Source organism: Anopheles nili, chromosome 3 (genome assembly GCF_943737925.1).
Source record: "Anopheles nili chromosome 3, idAnoNiliSN_F5_01, whole genome shotgun sequence".
Lineage (NCBI taxonomy): Eukaryota > Metazoa > Arthropoda > Insecta > Diptera > Culicidae > Anopheles > Anopheles nili.
The window spans coordinates 72607021-72622929 of record NC_071292.1 but is presented as its reverse complement, the minus strand read 5'-3'; the positions used below and the strand labels follow the sequence as shown (position 1 = coordinate 72622929).

At 47.9% G+C, this 15909-nt stretch overlaps 1 protein-coding gene across 1 annotated transcript; it reads right to left on the bottom strand.

The window, feature by feature from the left end:
• Positions 1–1542: 1542 nt before the first annotated feature.
• On the bottom strand, positions 1543–11139 carry LOC128725394 (semaphorin-1A). Its single transcript, XM_053819135.1, has 6 exons — positions 10962–11139; positions 5244–5987; positions 4097–5155; positions 3038–3206; positions 2722–2971; positions 1543–1572 (listed from the first exon to the last, which is right to left on the bottom strand). The coding sequence occupies exons 1-6, from the start codon at positions 11080–11082 to the stop codon at positions 1543–1545; spliced, it is 2373 nt and encodes a 790-aa protein (XP_053675110.1). The 5' UTR covers positions 11083–11139.
• Between the last annotated feature and the right edge of the window lie 4770 nt (positions 11140–15909).

Sequence of the window (15909 nt, the reverse complement as noted above, 5' to 3'; positions counted from 1 at the left end):
TCGTTTGCGCTCGTCGCAGAGTAAATGTAAATGATGAATTACAAAATAATAAGGTGGGATCATGCCACCGACTCCGAACGAATCGAGACATTACATAACAAATTATAAATTGATTGAAAGTGTTTTAGCATTCTAACAGCGTATCCACGATAGATTTTCGGGATTCTTTACGAAGAACGATTCTTCTTGAGCAGTTGAGCAAATCATAAAACAATGCTGTTTCAACCTATGATAAGGTATTCGTTACAGCTATTGTATGCGGTTGGAGGGAATACACATGCCGTCGAAATAATGCTACCTATGAAAACCTAACTCTACTTCTGCCTACCTAATAATCCAGCTCACAAAAATAAGGAATATAAAAATTTTGCTAAAACCAATCCTAAACTAATACGATTACTCTATTCAGATAATTATTCGGCCTGTTCGTTTTCTATCAACGCATCTACTGTACAACATTATTTCCCGACATTTTTCGTTCGTGTTACCGCATCAATGGAGGTCATTAATGTAATGAAAGCAAACAATTTAATATCAATCTAGGATGCGCATCACGGTTTACCTCGCGTAAGGTATTTTACGAAAAAAAAAACACACAAACATAAACACACATACAGTACAGAAAGGCGGCAATTATTCGAATGCTCGATTTCACGGGCCTGATCGTGAACGCTCTCGTTTTTCCAGGACAGTTTACCGCGTACTGCAAGGAGTCGCATACAGCTCGAAAAGCGCACGCACAGCGCATTCTGTCTACAATTGCTTGCTTATTCTACAGCACGAGCTCGGCTCGGTTTTTGATTGGAACGCATAAGTTTTTCTACGACAAACGAGAGAACGGAACGTATGAAACCAGTTTCATATCTCAGGCACATTTCTAACTGCAAGGTGTAAAAGCATCGTATCTATTCGGATCGCGCACCGGAGTTTGTCCTCTATCGATGAGCGATCCGTGTTGAGTTCATGTTATAATTGTACATTTGTACGGCATTCGCGTTCGGGGATGGTATAAGCGATATAATTAAAGCATCCGGAAAGGATACTCCCTGGATGGTGGAATGCATTCCAGCATTCCCTGCGGGTTATGTAAGGCATCTTCGGGTCGCGAAAGACAGGGGAACCCATTAAAGGTTTGTGCTAGGCACACAGTCTCACTCTCGTGTCACTATTCGTAAACGATTATACCCCATGTTTGTATTCTGTTCCGCAAATCTATCTCACGTTGTGGATGGCTTTGCCCCATCGTCTCGCATTCACGTTTATCTAAGGATCTGGGCTCTGTGTGGAAAATTTCGCACACTTTCTGGTGCTCTCCGTGGCCAGTTCTTTGTTGGAATGAGCATTTAAAACGCCACGCTTCGTTTCTTGGTTGGTGGTTGGGTCAAATTGGTACGCATGCATTAATAAACACTCTCTACAAAAACACACACACATGTACATGCCAGCTAGACCGGATCATTCCGAGACATAACGCAACAGAATCAAAAACCGGAGCCAATTCCCTCACTCTACCAGGTCCTGCATTGTGATGCCCTCGGTTCTCTACGGTTTAAACGTCTTCAAGTGGCGCGTCTGTTTGTGGGAACGGAATGGAAAATTAAACGGGTGATATTTTGTTTTCTGTGTGTAAGCTTCACAACGATATCGAAGCTTTCATGCTTTGATGTAATCTAGACCGGGTTAATGATGTGTCGTAAGGTGCGCAAAGAAAGCAAGAACCAAAGAGATCATCAATCACAACCCCATAAGAGAGGGATCGAACGACAAGAAACCGTTCCCGGAGGAACCGAAGCATAGGGTAGCACATTCAAGCAAGTCAGTAGAGATAGCCAGCAAGAAGGATAGAACCATTGTTAGAGCTCGCGCTTACTTGATGGAAGTTTTCCTTCGCTTTTCTCATGGAGTCAGTTACAGCAACGTTAGCTTCCGTATTGAAATCACAGTTTTGTTTGTTAGGCAACATTCTGTTGATCAAGAATCCTGAATCCTTAATCCGGGATCTCCTGAGCATCACAGTGTTTCATCGAAATGCATTACAAAATCTGATAGTATTAGCGACATTGAGGCAAAAACATGCATGCGTTTGGAGTAGTTAGGAAGGTTACGTTGTTTCGTGCAAAAACAACACCCAATATAGTGATAGAGAACTTTACATTCCATTCCGTTCAGCGCCTGTATCCAGCAACCGGACCAGAAAGTAGGTCGAACCGAGTCGTACTATGCGGAGCAGCAACTTTTTTTAAATTTTGCACCCTCTCATTTCTAACACTATTATCTGCTAAGCTGAATTTTTGCTCATACTTTCACAATCACGTTTTCCCTGACAATTTTGAAGATCATTTGTTCGTCACGCATATAGCTGTCCGTTAAGTTCCTATCGGTCTAATACTCAAGGTTTTTCGGTTTGTCCATCCGGTTTACTGGCACACAGAGGCAAGAGAGCACTTGTTAAATACATACACCCACATAGAAACCAACCACCAAACAAAAAGCGCCCTGGCCGTTGTAGAAAAGGCGTCTCCGATAGAAATGAAGGGTGCCAGAGCTCATTTTAGCTGATGTCGGCACAGAAACAGATGCTATCCGGTACAGATGGAACACCTCGCCGTGCCACGAACCCTACCACACACCCGGGCACGCGGAGGGTTTCCGCGCGTGAGACTTTTGAGGTTGGGATTCGGGTTTTTAGTAGTACAGTAATCATATGTACGTCTTCTTCACCTTCTGCAATGTGCCCATGCCTTTGCTGATGTCCTTCTCGAGGTTCTCCGTCGAGTTCTTACACTCTACGCTGCGATCCTTGTAATCGAAGTCGATGTTATCTTTGCAGTTGTTTTGATGATGCTGCTGTAGCTGCTGCACGATCGCTTGCTGTTGCGTTTGGTACTGGTTCGTGTTATTTATGAGCAGATTGACGTCTTTCCCGCTCGTGCGGTTCTGTGACAGAATGGTGAGACTTTTGCCACTGTTCCTAAAAAGAGAGCAATGATGCGTTAGGCGAGCGTACTTGGAATGTATTAATTCATATGTCACTCACCACTCGAGCTGGTTGCGATGTTCGCATCCTGGGAGTCCGTTGCTGAATGTACCCTTGCGGGAGCATAAAAATCCGAGGAATATGCCTACCGGAAGGGTAATAGCAATCACCACTGCCATGATCAACCAGTTGCTACTGGCGAACTTTAAGTTTTCCTTCACGAATATGTCTAAAAAATCAAGCAAAAACAAAAAAAAAACAATTATACACCATTCATAAAGCGTATGCCTTGCTTTAGTCGCAGGAGTATCAAATTGTAGCCAGAGATATCAATTAAATGGAGCACTCGCAATAGTTATTGCAGTGCAACAAATCGGCGCTTGTTCTACATTGTCCACCTGTTCTACTTTGCAATTTTGTAACCGAAAAAAACCTCCCCCTGCCAGAGCTCAATGTTACAAGCATGCCGTTAAACATAGGACAAAAAGAGCGAACATAAACACAGTCGCAAATGTACAAGTGTGGTGCTATTTTAACGCCTTTAACCGAACCCACAGAGGGCCCCCAAAAAGTAGGACACGCCGTGCCAAAACAAACCTACGCGAGGCGACACACCCGCGGGGAAAGTTAAACACACGCTCCCTCTTGTTGGGTGCAAAAGGAAGGAACCAAGCTGAATGTTTTTATTTGAGCTTTTTTCATTCACAAAAAATGAAATACCGTTTTCTAAAAAAACACAAGTACGCAACACCGTAGGTGGTGTGCACCTTTGACGAAATATTTAACCAGTTAAAAAAAGGTGCCACAAATTTGACACATTTGCGCAAAACAAAACCACTTCCAGCTGTTGAGTGGTTCGACGTTAGATTATCGCAGATCAGCGCTACAAGTCCAAATGCTTTCGCTGGTCGGCATGGCGTTGGCGAGAATGATTACCACGCCCAGAAAAGGGCTCGGTAGAGCAGTCATTCATCATCCGACGATCGGGAGAAAAGAGTCAAGTGTGTCATCAATCATGCACACTGCCATGACAGACAGACCTACGTTCGGTTCTTGCTACAGCATAAAATAACGTCCCTCGATCTCTCGCTGGGGTGTGCGAAGAGTAATAAGACTCACCTGACTTGTGATGGTACTGCTGCTGCGTATTGATGATGCGGTTCGTTAGCTCGTCACCTTCCACTGACGACATCGATATCTCGTTATCAATATCCTCTGGTCCGACCGAGGACACCGTGCCATGGTTCGAGTGAACGATCACGACGTTGCGTTGGTCGAATGATTTATCAGGCTTTTCCACCGCTCCGGATCCGTCAACGCGCGTGTACACGTCATTATCCTCGTACGTGTGCACCGTCGGTTCCTGGTGATCGTACTTCCGGCAGATCTCGCTAATGCGCTCTCCATCCAACCGCTGGTAGAACTGATCGATCGAGGCGCCAGACGCGTGCACGCTGTCGATGGTTTTGCAATCCCGGTTCAAGTCGTCCCAGGCGCAGTACGGATCCTGCAGTTCCAGGCACTTGCGACAGGTCTTGAATCCGTGATCGTTACACGTGTGCAGGGGAAGCGATACGATCTTACCGCCGCTGATTACGATCAGGGCCGAGTTCTTCTTCGAGATGGTCATTTCGTTGATCTTGGTGCCGGGCGGGAATGCCTGCGTTTCGCTGATCACCACCGTGAGCACATCATCCGAGGTGTTTGCCGACAGAATGTTCACAAATTTGATCACTTTGCCATCGTTCGTACCGACGAAGATCACGTCACGTCGCTGACCGTCGAGGGCTTTCACTTGCGGGTCAACTGCGATGGCCGTTAAGCGGTAGTAGAGGCTCACGCGCGTGAATATCGGCCGCAAGTGCAGCGAACGCACTGAGTTATCCATCAGGTTGTTCGTCTTCACGAAGTTCACTGACGCCTTCGGCAGAGTGCGGCTGTCATCGACACACTTTCCCGGACGTGGTTCTGGCACCGAACTGGGTGGAACCTGCAGCCAGTTGGAGTGGATGTCTCGCTGTGCCTTGAACGGTCCCTCAAACACCTCCATGATGTCCTCCACGGAGAATGCACACACGGCCGAACCTCCGATGGCATTTTCCGGTGTCGTCATGATGCCGTAGATGATCTTATTGCGCACTCCACCGTACGTACCACTGATCGCGTTCGTTGTAGCCTCTGTTGTTGCAGGAATAGTAAGCAAAGAAACAAAAGCACCAATGAGGGTGACTACCTTGTAGGACACAACACCGGCAGGTATACTCACGTAGCTCGTCGAAGTAGAACGGATACTCGTTGGGGATGGAGCAGTTGAGACGTGCCTTCAGGAACGACGTCCACTTGTCCTGGAACGGGTACGGACCACCCTTATCGTTCTTGCACACGCGGCTCACGCGCGAGTAGATGCTCTTGCCGCAGTTCATGTACTCCATCGCGACCTCGCGGTAGAAGAAGAACACGTACCCATTATACTCGATCGCGCTCACGAACGCGGGCTGGTTCAGCTGTTTGCTATCGAACTGCTCCGTCCGCTGAGGTTCCCGGTAGATTAGTGCATCCGCACCGGAAAAGTCAGCAACCGTGGCCGCGTACAGCTGCCCATCCGTGTACACGTACGTGCTGTTGTGTTGCGGGTTGTAGGGACAGCGGCCCTGCGCCTCTCGCTCGTTGTTGTCGTACACGATCGTGCCGTTACCGGGCAGAATGTTGTAGTACCGACACAGCGGTTTGAACGAGTTGGTGCCACAGATCATCATCCGGGTCGGGGTCTCTCGGGCGTACACGCGGATGTAGTTCTGGCAGTCCTCTTCGTGTTTGCCCTTGAGCGTGCATAACTCCCGGTGGGCGTCGGACGACGCCCACGTTATCCTTTGGGACTGTATCTCTAAAAGCTGAGCGATGGTGATGTTGTATACCGCATTCTTCGCACCAATCAAAATCGTGTGTTCGTTCTGATCCAGTAGCTTGAAGTAATCGCTGCTGTTGCCGAAAAAGCACGGCCAGGTCGCATCTGCAAGGTGGCATGGCAAAAAAAAGAACAAAACAAACGTCACATATTAGCGAAGCGCGCGCTACGTAAAGTCTGCAAACAAATCGTTCGATAAGCGCCAACAAATACGACACAAATTGACGCCATTTTTGGGCACGATAAAACGAAAACGCAGCACGCCATTTCCGGTCCGGGATCGTATTCCACCGCGGAGACGAGAGAACGGAGGTTCTCGCGAAAGGTGGTCCACGCGAGAGGCGCGAAAAATTATTACCACCACACAATGCGGTCGTCGGTGTCAAATTTGCAACCGACACCGGTATAGTTCAAATGTCACTAATTTAAGCCACTAAAGTAGAATAAGTTACGGTTTCTGTGGCGATTAATCGGGGAACATTAAGATGAGTTTTATGATGTTTTATTTCAAGCACTCCGTTTGCCGACCTCGTGGTCTGCCTGTCGGAGTCGCGAACGTAGGGAAATCAAATACTGACCCCTTCCAAGCGAAAAAAAAAGCAAACATAGATACTAAATATTAATATTCATCGAATCAGGTTTTTAATGGTCAGTCGAAAACGCAAGCCCACAGAAAACAAAACACGACACTCAAAGAAGAAGTCACCATCGCTCGACCGCCGATGACTGGCTCGCGGTCTTATTAGTATTCAAAATCACTTCTTATGGCCATCGGGTTTTCAGGTTGCGTGCCAAAAGGAATACGGTGACGCTGTTCGAAACCGAAATTCGAAGAGATTGAGGAAGAAATCGAGGTACCACGGCCAACCTATGGCGCGAACCTGGTGGCATGTTTGTCGCTCGAACGAATCGATCTCTAGCCCGCTTGCCCGGCAGCAGATAGCACCAACCTCGACGACTAGATAGGGTCCCGGTTTGTCTGGTGATCGTAACCATCGCTGACATTTAACAAACAAACCCGACGAGGCTAGACTGGCTGCTGGAAGAGAAGAAGCCGCCCAACAGATCCCGCGCGAACATTCATCGGAAGATGAGATATGATACACGCTGGTTGGCGGAATTTATTTGGAAACCGGTCGGCATGACGACAATCTGGCGCGCGGTTTGCAGGGTCTTTGCCGTGTCTTGTATGTCTCATCAACATGTTGGTTTACTTTTATGTTCTCTTTCTCTCTCTATCTCTGGGACGAGGGAATCGATTCGTTCGCACGAGTGAAAGAATAGGGCGCCTCATAGTTCATGGGTTTGTCAAATTTTACGCCCCAACCGAGACGGCGTCGTCGGGGTCCCACGTTTGGGTCTAGCGTTGAAGCTGCTACGGGTGAAAGTAGAGAAAGGCAGCTGTAGCAGGAGCACGAGAATTCCATCGTATCTACGTTTGGAGAACCACTCGACGAAGGGGCTTGTCTAGGATTTAGCGCTACCTCTGCGGACGTGTGGAACTCCATGAAGAACTCCAACAATCTCCGTGACTTCATGCCTCGACCATGTGACCCACATTGCCACCACCTCGACTTCCACCGTTAACGGAGATCTAGAGATGGGATAGCCGTTTCCCAGCATCATGCCTCCCGGTGTGGCTTGAATCCTCGGAGTTCCCGAGAGACGTCCAAAAAAAAATGAAGCCACATCCCGCCGTACCCTTTCTTTGCTCCATTATCATTGCCCCGTATCTCCGGCATTCATGACTTGGCGCTTGGGGAACGTAACAAGATGCGATATTTATTTTTTTATCTTCATCCATTCAAATCGCTCGCCGTACGGAGTTGCTAATGAGGCCATCACGAGACAAGGCGTCAGGTTTATTGCATTCTCACCGGAATCAGAACGACTCCGCAACGAGAATGGAACCATAACCAGTTGCATCACCATGCTCGGAGTGCGATGATGGATGGCAGTATTCATGTCTCATTGCCGTGGGAGTGATTCTGCCCAGCACAAGGGGGATCATCAACACTTGATCTCATTTTTTGTTGTCATTTCCATCCACCTGTTGCGTGGTTCTTCCGGACATTTTGCTGCACATGGCACAAGCTCGTCAACGAGATGATAAAAATGAAATCTTACCTCACCACTCTTCGTAGAAACGACGCGATATCTAGTCGATAGATTGCTTCAACAGCACGATGTAAACACCGCCATCCGGTGGATCTATCGTACGGCAGGAAATCGAAGGTAAGTGCTGATTTCCCGGTTGCGAGATATCACACAAAAGAGTGCATCACCCTGTGAAGGGTACGATGGCGTGCGAAATGTGTTTCCATCTTGATTGTTTCGAGCTGTTTACCTTTCGCACCTGTCCCAATGACCCAACACGGTAACGAGAGTGTCAACATTGCAGGGCTTTCTAAAGCTTAAACAAATAGGCAAACACCAGCCACGATCGAGTCGCACTGATCTACCTTCGATGGCGCAAAGTTGGCGAAGAACGTTTAACAACTCTAAAAAAAAGCAACAAAACAAAGAGACCAACACTCCAAGCTGGAGTGAAGCTGATTCCTTTTGCTCTAGCCAAATCTTTGAGACCAATTCAGCAGGCGTTGTGAAAGCTACACTAACGCGAACACTCTAGCATATGCTGTACATACACAACACCTCCTCTCAACCACCTGAAACACAACCTGTTGTTTGATCTCACGGGGGCCAATGGCGCTAACATTCAAGAGTCCATCGCCCAGCATCGCGCCCCATTGTGTCATTGGCAGCCGGCACACAGAACAGTGCTCGCGCCACAGAATTGCACAATCCTTCGCGCACACAATCCGGCAAGAGGCGTGCACCCGGTGAAGGATTGAGTCAAGTGCGTACATACAACGCCACGGTTCTTTGCTGCGATTTTACGACGGAGTTTGGTGCGTGTCACGATCGCGCCACTCTTCGGGGTGTAATGTTTTGTTTCCTCCCGCGCGCAGGAACGCAGCAGTGAATCGGCACGGATTGAAGAAATTTTAAACCACCCTGTTACAGCATAAGTGCCTGAGACGCGAGACGCAAACCCAAAACACACTCTACAGCAACTCACCACTTCGGTCAGGCAAGTAAAAACAAATGAACCAACCGCGACCACCGCAGATTGGACGCGTGCGTTGTGTGGTTTGTGTAGTTTCTTTTATTTTTTTTTCTTCCCACCCCATTCATCCATTGCATCCAGGACCCACAAAAACACCCTGTTGATGGGATGTAGGCAACACACGCACGCAAAATGTGAGACGGTTTTATTTTTTGGGAAACCGATTTCTCAACTGTTGTCTGCGTGAGGAGTGCCGAATCTGTCCGCTAAAGAAAGGATTGATTTCTGTTTGAGAAGCGACCGAACGATAAAAAAAAGAATAAAAACATACACACACGTGCGTGCGGCTGCCATCTTAACCCTTCCTCCCGATCGCGATCGTTCGCCTACTTTGTATTGATGTTTTGACAGATTGTTGTCTTTTCGTTTCTATAATGGATCAACTGCCCCAACGCCGTCGACTGAAACTGTTCGAAGCTAATTAAAATTCAAACGCACTGACCGAACAAACGCGATGGCCACCACGCCCTCGGGGGACTACTCCCATTAGGGGGGTGTCTGTATGTGTGTGCGTGTTTGGAAATGAGGTATGAGAGTATCGATAAAAGGTTTCCCTCAAGCCTGAGGTCGAGCCACCAGGCAAACGGTGAACTCGAACCCTGCGGTCGAATCCAAACCAAAACCAAAAAATCAACCTCCCCGACATGGAGCCAAATATTTACAAATCTTTCTGCTTGCATTTTGGCGTTGTTGTATCGCTTTCACACCATAGCGAGCTCCCTGGGGAGAGGCGTTAGTGCTCCATAAACAACACAGCGATCGATGCAAACGCGAAAAAAGTGTCCCTTCTGACGCCTGGTACGCCCGAGTCCTCCGTCCAGGACGGTGACATTGGATGGGAACATAAATTATGGATCACCCAACGGGATGGGAAAGAGGCAACAAAAAATGGTGGCGGGGACACGCTCGGCCATTAACATGGACAAATAACGGTGAACCGAAAATTGCATTACGATGTCCAACACCGCCGGAATGGGGGCTCGCGTGGACACCAAATTCGATTGCCATTGCCATTGTGGTGGACGCGGTCATGGTACAAGATCACCGATATACCAGAGGATCCAGCTAGCGACCCTCAAAGCGTGGCAACACGCGAGCAATGATTGTATCGCGCTGAGAGAAGCACCCTTCCAGCTGAAATGGGGGAAAAAAATGTTCCACACGGCCACTGGGAAAGGCTTCACGGGGTCGCGTGCATGCCGTGACGTGTGATTTGAAGTTGTCACGTAAATGAAATTAGCCCCCACACTCACACAAATTGTTCTACCAGCTATCGACGTTTACATCATGACAAAAATTAAAGGAGAGCCAAAACAAAAACCGATTCTTCAACCAAAAAAAAACGTTCGAGAAGAGGTTCCGGTTCGCTGGTGACTCCCACACGAAGCGCTGGATCAGACCTTAAGCGAAAAATAAGGCCGTAAAAACGCACCACCTAATTCTCATAAAATTAAAACATTCTAATAAGCACTTCCTTAAAAGAGGGGGGGATTCGATCTGCTTCAGGGAACCGAACACCGAAGCGAGCCTCGGTGAGAAATCGTCGTTACGAGGGGGAGACCTGTTCGCCTGTCCATCTATGCCGAAAGCGTAAAACCAAACCTACACCGTCCTACGCAACGTCACTGTAAAATACGGCCCTTCCTTTAGCGCTCGCTGACCTGAGCCGTCATTCGATACTATTACTGTGGTGAAGCCGAGGGACGCGTTCCGTAATTCTTTTTGACGCCAATTAATTAAAATTATTGGAAACCAAACAAACGCTGGTCTCGGCCGGTGCGGGCCGATTTTTATGCAAGGGCTCCCGAACATTTCCGCTGACGGTGCCCTACGCTCTATGAATGCAGTTGGCCTCTAGCAGCCTTACAGCAGCGGATACTGTTACTGGAGCCAGCGATGAGGCAATAATTTGACAGATCTGTGGTCTTCTCTCTGACGGAGGAACTTACCGTATGGGATGCGCAACTTGCTCTGTGCATCTGGTACCCAACTGTCAACTCGTACGAGGACTAACACGACCAGTAAAACGCTCCTCATCAGGTGCATCAACTGTTCGTTTTTTAGCGCCATCCTGCTGCTGTTTCTCCTGTCTCCCGGCTGCTGCTGTGTCGCCCGTTTACTGCACTGGCTGCTTCTTATCGTTGTGGGCATCTGGGCATCTAAGCGGTTGCACTTGTACCGCTTCTCCTAGTTCCGGGGCAGGTACCTGCACACCTCAAGCAACCCTGACGTAGCCTTTTCGAGCCAATTTTTCTCGATTCGACACACCCTACAATTGGGTCGATTCGTTTCCTAACCCACGGGCTGCCGGTTAGTGTGTGCTTCTTTTCGAACACGATTTTACACTCATTTCTTGGGTTGATCCTGTGGGCTTGCGCGTCGTGTTTCTTTTTATCCTCACGGCTTCCGTTTTGACGATCCGTAGATACTGACAGTCCTGCTTCGAACGCGTACAATCGTTAGCTTATGTGCCAGCGCAAACGCGCAAGCATTACCGACGGCTTTCCTCCATGTTGCTGCCTCAAGCCCCTAGACTGTAACCTGAAACGGGAACAATTAGCAGAAAAGCAAAAAAAAAGCGACGATTAGGTGGCGTTAACTTGTCAGGTATTATTTAGCAGCCCACTTGGTATTGGCCGGTTAGTTCACCTAGTTTGTAAAAGAGCTGTGGTGCGCTCTATTTGCCATTTGTTAGGTGTCACTCTTAAGTCGGACTTCACATTTCGGTCGCCTTCGAGCAGACATGGGTGTGATTCGAGGAAGTCAATCTACTGGTAAATCGCTGCCGGGCGAAACTACAATAACATGTAACCGCCCCGACCCCGAAGACATGTCCTGATCTACCGTCGGTTGGCAAGAATTCGCGCATTTAGTAGCCTCCATAACTCACCGGCTTCCTTCAACCACTAAGGCCGGGAGCCGTGTCGTGTCCGAGTGCCACAGTGGTGCTTTTAAACAACAGTGGTTCGTGTGTTGTTTGTGCTTTGATTGCGATACCAATCGGCGTAGTACGGAGTTCGAGTTCATGACAAATACACCTCAGTATAAGCATCGCACGTCACCTGGAGGAGTGCTTTGTGCCGAACGATCGTAATGGGGGTTTGACGGTGAGGCTCCCAACGGTTACGAGGTGTACCAGAGAACTTCTCTTCATCCATCAACCATCCGTGCCTGGTTACTGGGTAAGCCGATTAGTCGGAATGGAATGTCGTAGCAAATAGGTCTCGAAGGGCCTGATGATCAGTGATCGTAAACAACAATCAGCCATAAACCTCTACGACCTGGCGTCGAGGAATTGGAATACATCTAGGGAGCTAGATGAAGTTAGAAGAAAGAAAGGAATGTCACCCCAGTGACAATGTTCACATGCATGTAAGGCAACATTCATTTTTCTCACAAGCTGAAGAGTTTGAATCCACATCTGAGACCTCAAACGACCAATCATTAAATATTGGTTAAAGAAACACCAAATCCGACCGCCTATACCGGGACGAACTAATTGAAAGGCATCTGTCCGGGATTTGAGCTAAATTTGTTCCCCGGAAGAAGCCGTAAAAAACTCCCTCTTGAACACACAGCAGAATCATGCAATAAACCTATCCACGATATCATTAGCCACCCTCTGTTCCAACACCGAACACGAGAACCAACATCGAGCGGAACGAAGAAGAAAGTGGGACTTTTCGATGGGAACAGCGGAACGAAAAGAGCCACTAAAATTGGTACTTACGACTTTAATCCTCGGATGATGCGCACACACATCCGTCGATGTTGGCACTAATTACCGATCTCTGTTCGATCGTAGCTGAGAGCGATGGTGGAAATGCATCGATTTCGAGGGCAAGAAGCCCACATTCGGACACCGGAGTGATCCCGCCGGCCACTCATCAGCATAAAATATGCAGTTTGATGTGAGTGTGGCTTTCTTCCGGCCGGTAAGAGTGCCTCCCTAGGCAAAGTGTGCCACGGCCACCGAGACACGATGTAGGTCAGCGTGTTTCCCGGAGTTGGACACCCGAAAGTGGCCGTTAGTCGATGCTGCCGTGGCACGTGTGCTGAGAGGCACAGGCACACGACTAAAGTAGAAATAAAGGAACACTAAAAAGCCTTTTCCCGGTCCTAAACGGATCGAGCAAACCCATTGCATGCGCACTTGACTGCCCTTGGGTTATGGTATTCCATTTAATCGATAACAAATCACGCTTCATTTGACCTTTGTGCGAACCTCCTCTGCGTGGCTTGCGGCAAATCCGGACCAAACGTTTTACCGACATTTGCACTGGGAGGAATGACAACGTCCACTAGGGACCGGTTTCGGGTGGACATCAATAGAACTTTCCTAAGGTTTCTCCGTCCATGTCTTTTGCCCAGACAACCCTTTACCGTCCCGTATGACCACGTGGAAGTAAACACCAATGCACGCCCCTCGGCGGTGACATCGGTTGCACTTGAAAAGCAAAGTAAACCTCTGACACACCATGATGACCGTGAAACGAGCACACACGCTCTACTCCAGTGCGGTCGGAGCATCGCAAACTTCCCACAAACCTCCCGAGGCACATAAGAGAGACCTCTGCTCCTTTTGGGAGGCTATAAAAACAATCATGCTCTATCCCGGTTGTGGTCGAAAAGCATGGCGAGAAAGGAAAATCCCACAACATGCACGTTTTGTCACCGCCCGCTCATAACGCCCGACATCAGCTAACCTCAGAAACTGTAAACTCTTAAGTGCTTCCACTTCACGCGCGAACCAGGCAGAGTGCCGACAGTGTGGCAATGTGTGTGATGAAAGATGATATTCGATATCCACTTGAGGAAATGGAAAGAAACCGAAGCCGGGAGTTCAAAAGGAACGGTGAACGTAATGGGGTTGCGTCTACCGGAGTTCGAGCTGGCTGAGATTGAAGACAGATAGGCTGCCGTGGTGACAGACGAACAAAGCGTTCATCACGGCGAACGCTTTCCAAGCTAAATGAGTAATTAAATGTTCGGGCGTTGCAGTTCTACTAATACTAATTCCCGTCCAAGTGACAGGGAAACTACCGATTGTTTCTAGTACAGGAACCTTTCTAACACCTTCCTCGTGACATGCGACATGCTACCGGACCTGCGAGTCCCTTCTTTATCGGGAAAAGGTTAAGTTCTTCAAAAAAAACACAAAATATATTCAGAACAATACACACAGCAAAAAAAACGTCAACATTTACACGCTAACACCAGGTCGATTCTGCCGAGAGCCGACGTTCGTCCGGAACCGAGCACGGGGTGCATTTTAATTAGAATGTTAAATTTGATATTAGCATTCGTACCATGGTGCAAGTGTGCTAGGAAAAACGGACTCATCGGGTCGGATCGTGTTTGCATGTGGGAAAATTGTATTCCCCCTGTTTTCCATCGGGCATGATTAAACCCAACCCGACCAAGTGGGTTAGTGCTGGTCTCCCTGGGGTTGATGCATGTGTTCTGTGTTTTTTCTCCTTCGACATTAAGCTATATGTTAATTCGATACGCCGCCGATGCATTCGGTCCGGAAGGGACGAACCCCTTTTGTTGGCATCCTTAGCTGCCACTTGACAACGAATTGACCCAACTACTGAGCGAAAGATAGATGGCACAACGGGCACAACCTACTGCGCCATGTTCCGTAAGAACCGTACACGTGAACAAAAAAAAAAAGAATCCCCTGGTTGAGTACGGAATAAATGCGTAATTTAAATTTATGTTCCATGCATGTTATGACAGCAACACATGGAGTGTTCGTTGTGGCGTTTTTGCAAGCTCCCATCAAGTTTGCTGCCAGCCGCGACCGTATCATGCAGATTCATTGGGCTAATTTATCGCTAGAACATTTGCTGCCGGTTTCTTGTAAGTGAAGATGGCACGTGTGGTCGTCGGTAAATTAATCGTCTTCAAATGAGAAACTAGAGGTTGTCCATCAGTGGCTTCGCCTGTTTCTAGCCTTGACCAACATGTTTCAAATTTACGTTCAAATGCATAAGGCACAATAAATGCCAATCTATTCTAAAAAGATATTTCTTCGTTAATAAATTAAAGTAGTTTAACCCTCCATTTTGCTTGTAACTTTATTTCAACTACCATGCTGCGATCGTAATAATTGAAACCTATTTGTACTGCCACGGAAAGCGGACTTTCTTCCGGCCAATTACAGCAAACTGAAACCTTCCCGAGGCCGTAAACGTCATCCAATGGAGATCCCGTTGCTTCCCGTTTGAATTTTAAACAGGTACTACGCTCGCACCACGGGAATGATCACCATCATTTTTATTATTAACCGAAACGAAGGCGGGACGAGATGCTTGCGAGTGAAAAAACGCATTAAAAACACACTGATGCAACACGAACGACTTCCACGGTGCCCTTACAAAGCGCGCATGTATGTGTCGGGAATTCGGCATTTTACCGAAACCGATGCGAGATGCGCATGAATGCGAGTGCAAAGTTAAGAGGTACGTTTAATGAGTCGTTTTTTGTATTTTGCCTCGTTTTCCTATCATTTCCTGCACGGTTCACTAAACCACGCGATCGCGCCGGCGGAGTGAATGAAATAATCTATTAAACAAGCTTCCACATTACTCCCAAAAGGGTTTGCTTTGCAATGTAGAGACGAGAGCAGGGGTTTTTTTAAAATGGCCACACACTTTTACAACCCCCGGGGACGGTTGCAGTGCATTCGCAACGGAGTATTAACGAGCCGCGGCGTCTCTAATAATAAAATAAAGTCAGCAGCCACCCGAACCGGGAAAGAGAAACCCCTTCACACCGCCATAGCACACGCATCGTTCGACGGATAACATTATTGTTTCTTTACAAAACGCAAGCTCATAAACACGCGCAAAGGCAGACGCACCAAACGGTGGAACGGCGTATCGTAAGGAG